General features: G+C 41.9%; 1 protein-coding gene across 1 annotated transcript in view; it reads right to left on the minus strand.

Moving 5' to 3' along the window:
* Positions 1 to 15,376, minus strand: part of SPEF2 (sperm flagellar 2) — a gene marked incomplete at its 3' end in the record, with an annotated part of 125,186 nt that overhangs the window by 89,392 nt on the left and 20,418 nt on the right. Inside the window, exons 6-9 of the mRNA XM_079798216.1 lie at positions 12,887 to 13,073; positions 11,444 to 11,632; positions 7,487 to 7,674; positions 4,329 to 4,497 (exon numbers count right to left, since the gene is read on the minus strand). Of these exons, the coding sequence (XP_079654342.1) occupies positions 4,329 to 4,497; positions 7,487 to 7,674; positions 11,444 to 11,632; positions 12,887 to 13,073 (733 nt within the window). The remainder of the gene's footprint in view (positions 1 to 4,328; positions 4,498 to 7,486; positions 7,675 to 11,443; positions 11,633 to 12,886; positions 13,074 to 15,376) is intronic.

The following is a 15,376-nucleotide window of genomic DNA, read 5'->3' on the forward strand; positions in this document are numbered from 1 at the left end:
CATATTTGGGGCCTTTGCAAGGTAATTAGGCAATAAGGTTTTGACAGTGGGGGTCCCCACAATGGGAATAGTGTCCTTTAAAAAGGAAAGAGACCAGAGTTATCTCTCTCTCTCTGCTCCATGTGAGGACACAGTGGGAAGGTGGCCGCCTTCAAGTCTGGAAGAGAGTCTTCACCAGGAAACTGAGTCTGCTGGCACCCTGATCTTGGACTTCCCAGGAGTGTGAGAAATACGTTCCTATTTTTTGAAGCCACCCAGTCTACAGTGGCAACCTGAGTTGACTAATGCAATAAATATCTTTTAAATAAAAATTTTTAAAAATGGTCTATTTACAATCACTTACCTGCTACAAAAATCTATCACTGTGCTTGTGTCAGTTACCCAAGATGTCACTTGAGTGACACAGGCTTCACATTGATATTCTGCCTATAAGAATATTTGATTAAATAATAAGCTATGAAGAAGAGGCCATTCACTGGGAAGCCAGGGAGCAAGGGCAGAGCTAAGTTGGAGTGTCCACTCTTGAAGTTGAGTCTGAAGCCACTGGATCAAGACAAAGGCTGGAGTTGAGAGTAAGAACAAGGCAGTGTCTGGAGCCTTTCAGTCAGACAAATCAGATGAGACACAGGAAGGCAACCCCCTGGTCGATTTAGTCCCTCATTCCTATTCTCTAGTGGAAAAGGACCTGGCAATATGTCAGTGTATAAACAAATCTGGGGAGGGGTGTGTATACATCTGGTGTAGTGACAGGAGCATGAATGTTAAACCACAGTATATACAAAGGCATCTTAAAGTCTAGTTAGTAGACTATCCTAAGCCAACAGTGCTGTTGATAAAAATGTGCATTACAACATACACTCTCGGGTTAGCCCAACAACCACAACAAGCTCAAGTGATCATGAACTTAAACAGTAATTTTTCATTAAAAACAAAAATAACAATGAAAAAACTTTGGTTGACTTAACAACATGATATGTGGGACACAAAATACCCTTCTTTCAAGTTGGGGGAATTCCAACTGAAACGTGTTTGTTGGCATGCACAGTAGAGCTCTGCAAATTGCCCAGTACGTTGTGGCGGAGACTTCCTGAAAAGGACGTGCACGTGGGAGAGTTTGGGGTTTACCAGCAGGAGTCCAGTGCATAATTGAGAACCACTGGCTGCTGTGTGAGGACCGCGCCTCCAGAGAGCTAGAGAGGCTGAGCTCCTGGCTTCCCCGGCTGCCCGTGGTGCACTGGGTTTTCAGGGATCTTCCCTACTCGATTAAACAACGCCTTGTTTTCCTGTGGCAGTTGCCCGGGAATCCTAGTGGGTCTGGCTGTTCCATGATGCTGTTACTGCCTCCTCCCTAGGAGTGATAAATGAATGATATTTCTGGCCATACCATTCCTGGATGATGGAGTATGATGATTTAGGAAATAATGTTAAGAAAAAAGAGACATCCCTAGCCGGTTTGGCTCAATGGATAGAGTGTAGGCCTGCAGACTAAAGGGTCCCGGGTTTGATTCTGGTCAAGGGCACATGCCCGGGTTGTGGGCTTGATCCCTGGTGGGGCGGGCGTGCAAGAGGCATCCAGTCAATGATTCTCTCTCATCATTGATGTTTCTATCTCTCTCTCTCTCCCTTCCTCTCTGAAATCAATAAAAATATATTTTAAAAAAAGAAGAGACAAATTTTTGGCAGCTACATATGATGCATACATGAGCAAAATTGTGTTTCATGCCAACTTCTAGGAGTAATATTTAAAATATTTAAGCATTATAGTTCTCTAATGGAGTTTTAAAAGTGTGGGCTCAAAACTGGGAGATATTAGTTTTTTAAGGTGTTTATGGGCATCAATAAAGTATGCTAAGAATGCAAACCTTTGGAAGACTAATTTCTAAGTTATGCATTTACCTAAGGAGTAAAAAGGCTGAGCAAATTTAGCAATGATAAACATGGACAGCTGCTTCCTTCAGCTAAACCAGGCTGTGGTGTCCCCCTTAAGCCAAATAATATATTTTACAAGTTGAAACATTTATTTTTTGCTTGCAGGCAGAGACAGTTAACAAGATCCCGAAGAGGCAAAAAAGCGCTAACAATAGGGAAGGATTAATGTATAACATCTGAATATTATCTTCCATCACGTGGTCAAAAGGAGCAAAGTATATAAACACAAATCAGAAATCCTCAGGTAATTTTCATTTCCCGAAAAACAGTAAAAGCTTTAAACACAATAAACGGCATTGCCAGACGTTCACACACACCTAACAAAAGTTTACAATTTCCTACAAAGGATGTGGGTAAGACGGCTGTGTTCCTGTGGTAATGATTTCCCAAACAAGAAAAAAAAAGTTAAAAAGACAAATCTTTGCTAAGCTGCAGACTACCTGGTCTCCTGATTTATGAGAACAACAAGAATAGAGTAGATAGAGCTGTTTAAGAAATAAGTTAGAAATTAATATTCCATGAATCAGCAAGATCTGTCAAATAAAACGACAATTTACAGTGGAAAGAAATCCCTTTACATAACTTGATATTGTCAAACAATTTTATTTTGGTTGATCTCTCCTCCTTACCCCCACCCTCCCCTACCTTCCCTCTGAGGTTTGACGGTCTGATCAATGCTTCTCTATCTCTGGATCTGTTTTTGTTCATCAGTTTATGTTGTTCATTATATTCCATAAATGAGTGAGATCGTGTGATATTTATAATGGGGAGAGATCAACCAAAGGACTTGTATGCATGCATATAAGCCTAACTAATGGACACAGACAACAGGGGGGTGAGGTCATGAGTGGGGGGGGGATGGGGGGCAATGGGGGGATAAGGACACATATGTAATACCTTAATCAATAAAGAAATTTAAAAACAAAAAAAACAAAATAGTTTCAAAAGGAAAAAAATTTATTTTGTAGCATTACACTTCAGATTGACACACTACCTCTAGTATATTCTACGGCCAAATGAAATAAATATGCACACACATCCCATAAGATTCTACTCATCCTTAATAAGTAACAGTTCTCTTAGTAATACAAACACAGATTCATCCAATTAAAATATGGTGTACATTTAGTTTCTCATAATCTCATTTTCTTTCCTTGCCTTTTTTCATATTCTTATCTTCTTTCAGTATTTACGTATTAGTGCCATTTTACACTTTGCCCCATTCATTGTCATTCATTTACTTCATTCATGCATCCTTTCAACAACTATTTAGTGAGTATTTGACGAATTCAACAAATGATTGTGCCAAATCATTCATATTGCACTTACTGCCCTTCTGGAATTAAGTCAATATTTCTAATAATAAAAAGCCTCATACTTTCTTTCATTACTGCTGATCAACCCAAAACTTCTATCCAATAGCTATTAATTTTACATTTTCCTCCTAAAGGTGAGACGAAGTTGGGTGAGGAAAGAAACTGATATGTATTATTTGCATCCAACATGCAGTGCACTTTGTTAAATGTTCAATATGTGTTACCTTCAGCTCAGCCAGTGTGGCTCAGTGGTTGAGCACTGGCCCATGCAGCAAGGTCTGGGCACATGCCCGGGTTGTGGGCTCTATCTCCAGAACGGCGCGTGCAGGGAGACAGCCAATCAATGATTCTCTCTCATAATTAATATTTCTATCTCTCTCTCCCTCTCCCTTCCTCTCTCTGAAATTAGTAAAAAAATATATATTTTAAAATGTACTATCTTCACAACAACAAAATAAGGTAGGTATATTATTATTGCCATTTCATAAATCAGTCTTTTGACACTAAGGGACTGGCTGACTATGGTCTTACAGCTAGCATATGGCAGTGCCAATGATGAGCCCTTGTTCTGTCTAACCCCAAAGGCTTTTCAGCAGCTCATCTAAGAAAATCAATTGGCACCCAATACAAATAAATCTTTGAATAAAATTTTGTTTGAATCTATGCTACTCATAAAGCTCAAACCTTCTCCTCTTTCATTTGCCACTAAGAACAATATAGTATTTAGATACATTAAGAAATACCCTTTAACAGGGGTTTATGAAGCAAAGGTAGTTAGCTCATACAAAGAAAAATGCTGATAGATAAAAACATTTTAAAATTCTGCAATTTATCTGCCCAGGCAATATATTATGCTTGATTATTTTCAGACCACTCTTAATATCAACTGGGAGTAACAGATAATAGAGTATATGTAGTTAGGCATTTACAAATTAGTACTTTAATACAAATTAAACCAAGGGAAAAATGCAGACATAAAATTCCCATTTTTTATTAATAGGAATAAAATAATATCACAAAATTATTGTCAACATGATGTTTATTATGTTGCATTCACCTTAATTATTCCATTTTTGTTCATACCTTATATTCTTCATAATCATTGTTATCTAGCAAGTCCCTTTTCTCCATTTCTATAAGTTGCTCTGCAGAAGGCTTAGCTGGCAGATCCTTAATAGAGGCTTGCTCATAAATGGGCTTTCCATGAAAAAACAGTTCCTTCCAATCATGCATAATTTTATGTGGAATCAGACTATAGCAAAAGAAAAAAAAGGTAGAGATGAATCAACGGCTAGTCATACATACACCTTAAACTGTGGTCTTTCTATTATTACACTAGAGGCCCAGTGCACAACATTCGTGCTCTCGGGGGAGAGGGGTCCCTCAGCCTGGCCTTCACCCTTTCACAGTCTGGGAGCCCTCCGGGGATGTCCGACTGATGGCTTAGTGCTGCCCTGGAGGCGGGCCACTGCGCTCACCAGCCATTAGCCCAGCTTGTGGCTGAGTGGTGCTCCCCTGTGGGAGAGCACTGACCACCAGGGGGCAGCTCCTGCATTGAACGTCTGCCTTCATAGCGACCACTACCGTTCAGTCGATTTGCATATTACCCTTTTATTATATAGGATACATTCTCCGGGGTCTGCTGTTTGAGACCAGGGATTCCAACTTGCTGTTATATTCTTAAAGGCTAATGAAATGTCTGGAGCTTAGGAGGTTTGAATAAAGGAATGTTACTTAAAGACACTGTTCTTCAAACTTTCTAACTGACCGGGAACTAAGAACAATATATTCCAAAATGACTCACACTATCATAGCACTTAGCGTTTTTTATTCCCAGCTGTCTTGTTAAATGGCTGTGTGGTTTCAGGAAATCATGTAAATGCTCTGGCAATAGTGCCCTCCTATGCAAAATGAACAGGCGGAACACTTCCCGAGGCCTCTTGAAGGTGCCAGTTGGTTTACATATTTTCATATTAATGTGTAACAGAAAGATCGACTGCATGGTTGTCTTATTGTCACTGAACATTTGGCAACCTTGAAGATGATTTATCAGCAATTATTTCTATTTAAACCTGAGGGATGACTAGAGGAGGTAATCAGGCAGTGATGGGACAACAGCTCCAAGATGAATGAAGTGGGCAGGGAAGGAAAGAGACTGACATGACTCAGATACAGTTCCCTAAAAGTAGCCGGACTAGAGCTTAAAATCACAACTTAACCAGCAGTATTTCATGTATTTCATTCTGAGACATGGTCCCACATGGATGAACTTTGAAGACATGCTAATGAAATCAGCCAGACAGAAAAGGACAGATGCCCATGTTTCCACTTACACGAGGTGCCTTGCACAGTCAAAGTCATAGAGACAGAAAATAGAACATGGTTTCCGGGGCCGGGGAAGGAGCGAGGGCAGAGTTATTGTTTAATTACCGCAGAGTTCCAGTTTGGAATGATGAAGGAGTTCTGGAGATGGATGCTGGTGATGGGGGCACAGCGATGTGAATGTACTTAATGCCACTGAACTGTACACTTGAAAACGTTAAAATGATTCATTCTATATCTTACCACAATAAAAAGTAGTATTTAACGTTACAATTTAAAATATAATCATGTTTTCCATGAATAAAATACTAATAGTTGCTAGAGATTGCTTTATGGAGATATGGAAGTTTAGAAATTAATAAGCTCAGGCATAGATATAACACCAGAATTATTAAAGTGGCATTGGCTTCTATGATGAAGTAAATAATTAACAACTTATATATTGCCCAAACTTAATCTTGCAGTTTTTGAACTAATAGCCTACTATTTGAATATTAATAATTTTTGTTAAGGAGCAGTCTTAACAAAAGTCAGTTCATATAAATAGCTTGATACCAAAGATATATATACTGATAATACCTTGCTTAGTGCAGAATATAGAGAAATTAAAATGAGTTTATCTTGATTGTTAATCATGTAAACTAAAAAAAAAAAAACCATACAGGGGATGGCAAAAGTAGGTTTACAGTTGTAATACAAATAATACAATAATTAATAAATAATAGAATAAACTCTGTTTTGCATACTCACAACTACACACCTACTTTTGCCCACCTGTATTCATGTGCAATTATCTTATTCAGTTGCAATTAAAAGACACATTTTCAAAGGAAAGCCTCCTTAAAAGTTCTATTTATCAATACTTCTGGAACTTTAAAATTTTATGTATTTTTAAAATTATAATAAAAATAGTTTCATGTAGGCAGTATGCTCTCTATATTAATTTTCATGAAGCAGGACTTAAGAGTAGTAAGAGGCATTTAGACAAAAAAAAAAAAAGAATAGTAGTAACAGGCAGACTAGTATATGCCTCCGTGAAATACTACAATAATCAAACTAATGCATATCGGAAGTCTTGAGCTTGCTAGAGAGTTGTGCTCTGTAAGTTGTGCTTTTCAGTCATTTATTTGACATAGAAATAATATATGTTCCCCTTTTGCTTTGGCCACCAGGAAACTCAGATAAAATTTGTAGCTCAGTTGCAGTAACTGGCAAACCTGCTGCCTATAATAAAACTGTGTTTCAATTTATCCTTTGTTGTTAACTTTTTACTTAAATTTAGATTTTCCCTTGTTCTTATTTTGGTATAGTCTTAATATTTCTTGTTTTGCTCAATATTTTCTTATAAATTGCATTAATTGTTAGTAAAAGAATCTTTAAACAATTCCCGTCTCCTAGGAAGTCCCAAGTGTTTCAAATAAATTATCAGAGTTGTCTTAGTAAATTGTAGTGGATTTAGACACAACATTTAAATGAAAAAGATCCATAAATGCATGTTAAATAAGGTGAGTCAGGGGTGAATTAGGTCAGTATCCAGGTTCTCTGGACCCCACTTCTCGGCCTTCCCTTCATGAAACATTTTTCTTTCTTTTTTTTATTTTTATATTTTATTGATTTTTTACAGAGAGGAAGGGAGAGGGATAGAGAGTTAGAAACATCGATGAGAGAGAAACATCGATCAGCTGCTTCCTGCACACCCCCTACTGGGGATGTGCCCGCAACCAAGGTACATGCCCTTGACGGGAATCGAACCTGGGACCCTTGAGTCCGCAGGCCAACGCTCTAGCCACTGAGCCAAACCCATTAGGGCTCATGAAACATTTTTCTCTCTTACCCACCCAGTGTCTGCTTTACAATCGTAACCTTTCTCATTCTCTGGGGTGTCTCTATTGTGTTAACTGTGAAAAAACAGGACTTACTTATTTGTCAAAAGCCGGTATTCTGCCACTTTGGTGGACAAGTCGAGTATCTGATCCAGAATCTCTGCGCATGCTAAGTAGTGCTTCTGGTAGAGCGCTTGCGCTCTCTCCACAGCGATGTGCTCGTGAACCTCCCGCTCTCTGATGGCTTGTTCCTCAAACTCGAGTTTGGCTTGTCTTGCCAAAGCCTAGGGAGACACGGACACCTTTAAATCCCCGGGACTGGGCAGTGGTTGAAAAGAAAGGAATGTCTTCATTTCAATCGTAACAGGAATGAACCTCTAAAGAGAATGAAACCTCCTTTTACACCAGGAAAACCAAGTAAATGATAGCGCCCTTTCTCCTGAACACATTGAGTACGGAGTCTGATGGCAAAGACAAGTTTGGAAATATTCCCCTTCAAGCTTACTGATCAGCAAAACCGAGTACAGACGAAACTGGGCTCATCAGGGAAAGCCCAAGGGGACTGATGATAAGTTGCATCTTAAGAGTTTTAAACGAAGCCCTGGTCTCACGGGTTTAAATCGTCAGGGATGAGAGAGAAACAGGCACCTTTGCCCAGCCGGTGTGGCCCAGTGGCTGAGGACAGCCCCGTGAACCAGGAGGTCGCTGGTCCCATTCCCGGTCAGGGCACATGTGTTTCTATCTCTCTATTCCTCTCCCTCCCTCTCTAAAAAATCAATTAGAAAAAAAAAAACATTAAAAGGAAAAAAAAAGACGCAGGCACGCCTGTGCTAGACCTCCAGCACGTCTGTCCTCTCTGTACCCATCTAAGGAGGCTTGCGCGGACACAGCCGCTCGGCCAGTGCCTTTCGTGGGGGAGTTCTAGAATACTGATTTAGACGTAGAAAATCTCTTGGAAATCCCCCGATTCTGACCTGAAAATACCGCACATTTGCCGACGTTGTTAAATGTGCTTAGACAACAACAGAACCCGCTGCTGTCACAGCCTCAATGCGTTGACAGCATGCCTGCGCAGAGACATCCATTTCTGCAGAGAGCGATGAAGCACTGAAGCAGTTCGTCATTACCCTCCGCTCGGTTGGCACTACTGGTTTGTTTAGAAAACCCTTTCTTCACACAAGTCCGGAGGTCGAACTCAGCACGGCCGCATACCGCTTTTCAAACAGCTAAGCCGGCTCCTGAGACATTCCATCCTGGGCCAGCAGGCTCCAGAAACAACACCTGCCTCCTGTACGTGACCCGGTGAGGGGAACAGGGAGGCGGGCTGGGGCCTGGATGGAGCCGTGATGGGATCTGAGCCCCAGGTCCCCTACAGGAGTCAAGTACTAGCTGTGAACTTGGGCCAGCCAGGGCCTGCGCCTCCCTCTCCTCCATGCGCAGCGGGAATATTAGCAAGATTTGCCGTGAACAGGAACACTAACCGAACCGTCCCGTCACAGCAAATATTTCTTACCATGATGCTGTTCACACGGGACTAAGGCGTGACAATAAACTGTGATTGTCCGCTGAACCAAACGGGAGGTTCTTTTGTCTTGTTATTGTAGTTTTGTTGTTTTATTGTCGCTGGGAAAGGGGTCGGGCTGTGTGGCATCTGAGTTACCAGTATCCCCCTGGCTGCAGAGCGGAGAGGGGTGTGGAAGGGATGGGAGTAGGACAGGCAATTTGTATAAGTTCAAGTTCAACCTAATTTCCTCCTTTCTTCATTTCTAACAAGTTATCCGAAGTCTTGTTAAGTCCTGCATTAGGGAATTTCTGCAGATGGAAAAGATGGAACTGATGGAGGCTCCTCCTCACTTTAAAAGCTACATCCAAAGGCAAGTTAGTCTGAATTACTCAGAGGGGACAGAGGGAAAGGTGTTGAGAACACGGAGAAAGAGAAAGGGAGTACCCCCCTCCCCTGCAGCTCCTGGGTCGCAGCAAAGCCTCAGAGGGGAACTTGTGAGGGGCCCACAGAAGCCAGAATGGCCTCCTCAAAGACCTGTGTGCTGATGGCAACGTGTGGGCTGGCGTAGCTGAGTCTCAATGGCAACAGACTGGGCTTGTGCCTGATGGCTGACTCGTTTCCCTGATGACCTGACCCCATGACCTGGCCACTATGCACCTCTGTGGGCAGTGGTGAGTTGTTGGAGTTTAGCTGAGGTCGATTTGAAAGACCTAAATAACATTATGATCGTGCACACGCCCGCTGTGGTTGCCAATGCAGAGCCACCAAAAATAGACGAAGGAGACCTTGCAGCAGGAGTAGCTGGGGTGGTGGTTGGCATGGAGGAAGATGGGCAAACGGAAGAGGTTTTGATTTAGTCCCTGAAATCAGTGGGACTACGTGATGTGTTGGATATGGAGGAGTGAGGGTTAACCAGACTTCAAGTGGGCCTGAGGTTTTGGACTTGTGCACCTGAATGAATGGCAACGTCATTTGTTGGAATATGGAACCTTAAAAAAGACCAGTTTAGAGACATGGGTCATAAATTTGACTTTAACATGTGATGTGTATGTGAGATATATGAAGAGAGATGCCAGGAACGCGGCTGGACAAATGGATGCACACGTCAGAGGCCGGAGACATAGAGGCGTGAGTCCCATGTCTGCTGCAGTAATTACACCCCTTGGCTGTGGAAGCAACAGAGGAGGGAAGGAGGGGCCCGGGACTCAGCTTTAAGGACCCCGGAAATGCTTTGCTCCTCCAGGAGAATGTCCTACAACGAGAGCAGAGGCTAGGCGGCCAGAGAAACAGGAGGAAAACCAGGCGTGTTCTCAGCTGTGCTCAACAGCATTGACCATGAACTCGCGAGTCCAGCCCATTCACAGTCATAGTATGAAGCACTACCAACAGCTTGTGAACCGCATGAACAAACTTTCACATTTTTAATAAACTGAAAGGTACTTATCGAATTCTCCCACCGTAAATAACAGCAAAACGACAAGAACAAGAACAATTAAAAACTAATTTTAAAAACTTCCTTCGCCTTCACAAAGGAGAAGGATCAGGCTGTAGAAAGCACATGATGTTTTGTGTTGTTAGTGGATCTTACTGGGAAGGAAAGGTGATAGTGTTCCCTTGAAAAATTCAACACTTCTTTATTTCATTCCTCCTTAGGCACTAGCCACTGCTGACGGAGGAGGGGGTAAGTTCAAGCTGTGAAAGGAGCCATCTCAGAGGGAGGGGCTTCAGGGAGCAGCTACCTCAGCGCTGGGAAAGGCAATCCCGTGGAGGGAGGGGGGCGATTGTTACATCCCTGTCTGTGAGCCTGCAGCAGGCCCGAGTGGCCCAGCCCTCCGCAGGCCGTTCCATCCCAGGTGAGGAGAGGGGGCGCTTCCCATCCCAGGGAGACCAGTGCTGCTAGAACCACATCCCTGTCCTGCACCTGATCAACTGGGCTTGTGAGGCAAATATGTTCTTCAAACAGGCACCTGGACAGATGAGCTAAACACATCATTTCCAGGTAAGCAAATGGCACTCAATCCGTTCAGCTTCACTCTCGTCAGAAAAAGAGGAATGAAACTATCATCCAGACCAGTGGTCGGCAAACTCATGAGTCCACAGAGCCAAATATCAACAGGACAACGATGGAAATTTCTTTGGAGAGCCAAATTTTTTAAACTTAAACTTCTTCTAACGCCACTTCTTCAAAATAGACTCGCCCAGGCCGTGGTATTTTGTGGAAGAGCCACACTCAGGGGGCCAAAGAGCCACATGTGGCTCGCGAGTCGCAGTTTGCCGGCCACGGATCCAGACAATTCCGCTCTTGAAGAGGACACGGAGGTCAGTGTCCAGCAGACATAGGACTGTGGAGAGCGGTCATATCTGTAGAGTCAAGACTAAAGGGGAGGATACTGGATGTGTTTTCACTGTAGTTGTGCAAAAATAAAAAGGGGGAGATAATTTAGAGAGATCACTGATTGGCAGCCACATACCTACGGCTTTGTTAACCTTGATAGGTAGAAAGAAGCAAAAGTAACCTGAGAAAGATTTTTAAGGGAGATATTGTTTACCCCTTCTCGATCGAGAGCGTCCTGGAAATCTTTAAGTCGTCTCTCCTCATATTGTTTTTCCCGGAAGATTCTGTTTTGCCATAAAACTTCCTTTTCGTGGCGAACGTGCATGAGCTGCACGGCGATCCTGCGCTCCTGCTGGGACTGCCGCATGAGCCGGTTGATGAGCTGCTCCTCCCGGTAAGCCTCCTGAGAACACCATGGGGGGGCCAATCACTGTCAAGGTCATGTCCTAGTTCCCCATTGGGCTAACACCCTGGATGTGAACAGTGTGTAAAAGGTACAGCATTCATCTGCATCACTTTCTGCCATTTGATTTAAATTTGAACATGGCAAACATCAAGTCATAAAAATAAACAAATTTCCAACAAAGGCTGCACACTTTTGGTATCTAGAAGAAGCATTACAGATTTATAGCTCCCTATTATTTAAATAATGTATTGCCTCATTTAAAATTTGAAAAAAAAATAGGTGATTGTTTTCAAGGTTTCATAAACAAGGGATCTGATTCTCAATGTTCGGTATGTGGAATTGTGCTGTAGGTAGGTACTCGACGTAAATGCTAGTTATAAAAACAAATGCAGGCACTATCTGGCCGCAGATGGCGCATCAGATTAGTTCCCTGAAGGAACATTGCAACCCTTGTTGAGTGAGGAAAAGCAAAAACCCGATAGAATGGGAAGACGGGAGAAGAGGCTAAGGCGAAATGACCTACAGCTTACCCTAGAACATTGTAATGGCTGCGATCTGGAAGAGAAACCAGATGCATTCGCTCAGTTCTCTTTCAGAGAATTAAGAGGGAAGCAGTAAGTGAACAGTGGGCAAAGCATGGAACTGGGACTCACAGGCCCTGGCCGATGCACCTCTGCGTGTCCTAGGCAAGCAAGTTGGATTTTCGGGGTCTCTTTCCGGACAAGTAAAATGAGGGGTTTAGGTGTAAGGTGCTCTCCAAAGCCCCTCCGAGCTCTCTCACTTGTCTAAACAGAGACATCATGTGGAAGGGTGAGGTAATTCAAGTCCTCAAGGGGGGAAATTCAAAAGAATACCTAAGAATCGGAGTTGCCCATTTCACACTCAGTGACCCAATTATTGAAGAAGAAAATCTGGCATCATTAATGACACAGTTTCACACCATCTCTCCCACTATGAGATTATGAGAGGAATACTGCGTATCTTTTCAGAATCAAGATGCAAATAACAACAATACTGCGGCAAATGCCACGACTTGAACCTGGGAATTATGTAAAAATGTCGGTAAATGTGAATCTGAAGTGAGAAATGACCTTTTAGCACAAAGTGATGTTATGATGTGAGGATGTCCCATTGATATTTGAGGCAGAGTGGCAGATGATGCATACATAAGATACACGTAATGTGCATATAAAAGACTGCATTTTGTGACATTTCCAACAGTATCACTTAACCAACATCCAAATATCTAACCTCCTGTGCTTCGTGGGCTATCAGCTGGTCCATTAGCAGCCTCCGGCGTCTTTTCTCCCTTTGCTCTCGTGCAAACGCGTCTTCTTTGAGGCGCTTTTGGATTTTTTTAATGTAGTCGTCATCCGAGTAAGTGCTTAACAAATCGGCAGTTGTCTGGGCTGCTGTATCTAAAGAAGCCTTGGGTGTACTGAGGACAATAGTTTTTATTTTAGATTCAAAACGTAATACCATCACGGGCCACTACTTGTGACCACGGAGGAAGAACTCAGGAGAAGGTCCTTGCAGTCCTCTGCTAATTTATCATTATAAGCATGAAAGTGAATACTGGAACTTCAGTGTGACACTTCAGTGTGGTCAACAAATTCCACTTTGCGCCCCCCCCCCCCACTCCCCCTTTTCCGGACTCGATCTCTGTGGGGTCCTTAGCGTAGCCTTTTCTCTAGGCCCATCAACTCCTTGTTCTTTCACTTCTCATGGTCTTCACTCTACCCAGACACTCTGGATTTCTCTTCCTCTTCTTCCTCCTGGCTCTAGGCCTCTTGCTTCCCCTGTTTTGAGTCAACAGTAGCACAATACTGGTAACCCAAGTGTCAGGGGAGTCACAGGCATATTAAGTCAGGACACAGAGTACTTCCAGGGTGGTTCTGTCCACTGCCACGCTCTCTCACGTATGAACGTGCAGGCTGCTCTATGACCTCCCAACTACCGGGCTGCTGAGGGCAGTGGCCCAGTGCCTGCCGGAAGCTCGGCCTTTGAATGTTGACTTGTTCAACATGCCACGCTCACAGGCACAGGTCTGACCTAGCTTCTCCCCAAGTCCTGAAGACCCAAGATGAAGAGACCTACCTCGGGGATTTGTCCTACCTCGTGTCCAAAATTAAAGGCTCAAGGAGAGCTCGTCTCACCAACACAAAGCAAACACACTCAGATGGTGGCTTAGAAGAGATTTGCTAGATTCTTTCAAAAGCTATCATGAGAAGATATATTTTTATGTCTATAAAGATCAAATAACCAATTCTCATCCTCATACCTCTTTAAAAAAATAAACAATGGCCCTAGCCAGTTTGGCTCAGTGAGTAGAGCGTCAGCCTGTGGACTGAAAGGTCCCAGGTTTGATTCCGGCCAAGGGCACATGCGTGGGTTATGGGCTCGATCCCCAGTGTGGGGCATGCAGGAGGCAGCCAATCAATGATTCTCTCTCATCCTTGATGTTTCTATCTCTCCCTCCCTCTCCCTTCCTCTCTGAAATCAATAAAAAATATATTAAAAAAAAAGAACAAAGCCATCATCTTATAAAATAAATAAATAAATAAAATAAACAATAAACAATGTAAGACAATGGTATAAGATATATCATAATATGGCTTGCCAAGAAATCATGAATTTTAATATTAGGAATAATTATGGTATTTAATATTAAAAATTATTAGTGTATTTGTTTTAAAATATAACTTATACTTTTACTTAAAAGATAGGACACACTATCATTGTGTGTAGGAACTAAATGTTCATCAATTCTCATACAGAGAAAGGTACTCTTGCAAAAGCACAGATAATCCTTGTTCAATGAGGCAATAGCTGCATGTTGATAGCACAGATCACATTATATTATAGTTCATTATTTCTAGGTTTGCTGCTCTCCGCTTAACTTTGAGCACATAAGAAAAATATCCAATTTTACTCCTTTCTGAACTTAGGCCTCGTATGCCTGCCATGTAGCTGATGTTTGCTAAATTTCAAATGATATGCTAAGAAGCATAATAGGTGTGTGATATAATTTTTAAAATCACACACTAAATTTCTGGTTATTTTATCAACAGAGGCTCAACCTTCAGTTTATTCTGTCACCGAGAGTTGCTGAGCAGAAATTGAGTAGCTGTCAAAGTCTCAATAATATTAAAGACAAAGTTTATCCCAATCTATATATCAAGATCTAGTACAATTAAGTATTTATGAAAATTAGGTAACATAACTTTTTTAGATCATTCATCAAAATTTGTATCATATTTTTACATAACTGTGTTGTTCAAATATTTTTTCCTGGACTGAGTATGGGTTAATGGCTCTTTTGACAATGTATTTATGCTACTAATAATATAACAAATATAATTTTCCTCCTTTATTTATCAGTCAGTTCATTCATCCACCCATCCATCTGCTGTCTTATTATAATAAAGGTCTGAACAAAGCTACATGATACTTCCTTGAATGAATATTCATTTAACTAGATATGGATTTATCGAGGGCAATAATTATGTTTTCTTTATATCTGCTTGCCAGGCTTCCATAGAGTTAGGATATGTGTGAATTATTAGTACTAGGAAACTTGGCCAGATTTGTAAATATTAAAAACAGCTTGTTAGGAAGAGCCTATGGTAAATGTCTGAGTCCAAATGTCAGGCTCAGCAGCCAGCAACCTCAGCTACAGAAGCAAAGAGCAGATCACATTTGTTCTTTGTCTTAAAAAATAAAGACAGACGTGTGAGGGAA

This window comes from Cnephaeus nilssonii (genome assembly GCF_951640355.1).
Source record: "Cnephaeus nilssonii genome assembly, chromosome: 2".
NCBI classification, from domain to species: Eukaryota; Metazoa; Chordata; class Mammalia; order Chiroptera; family Vespertilionidae; genus Cnephaeus; species Cnephaeus nilssonii.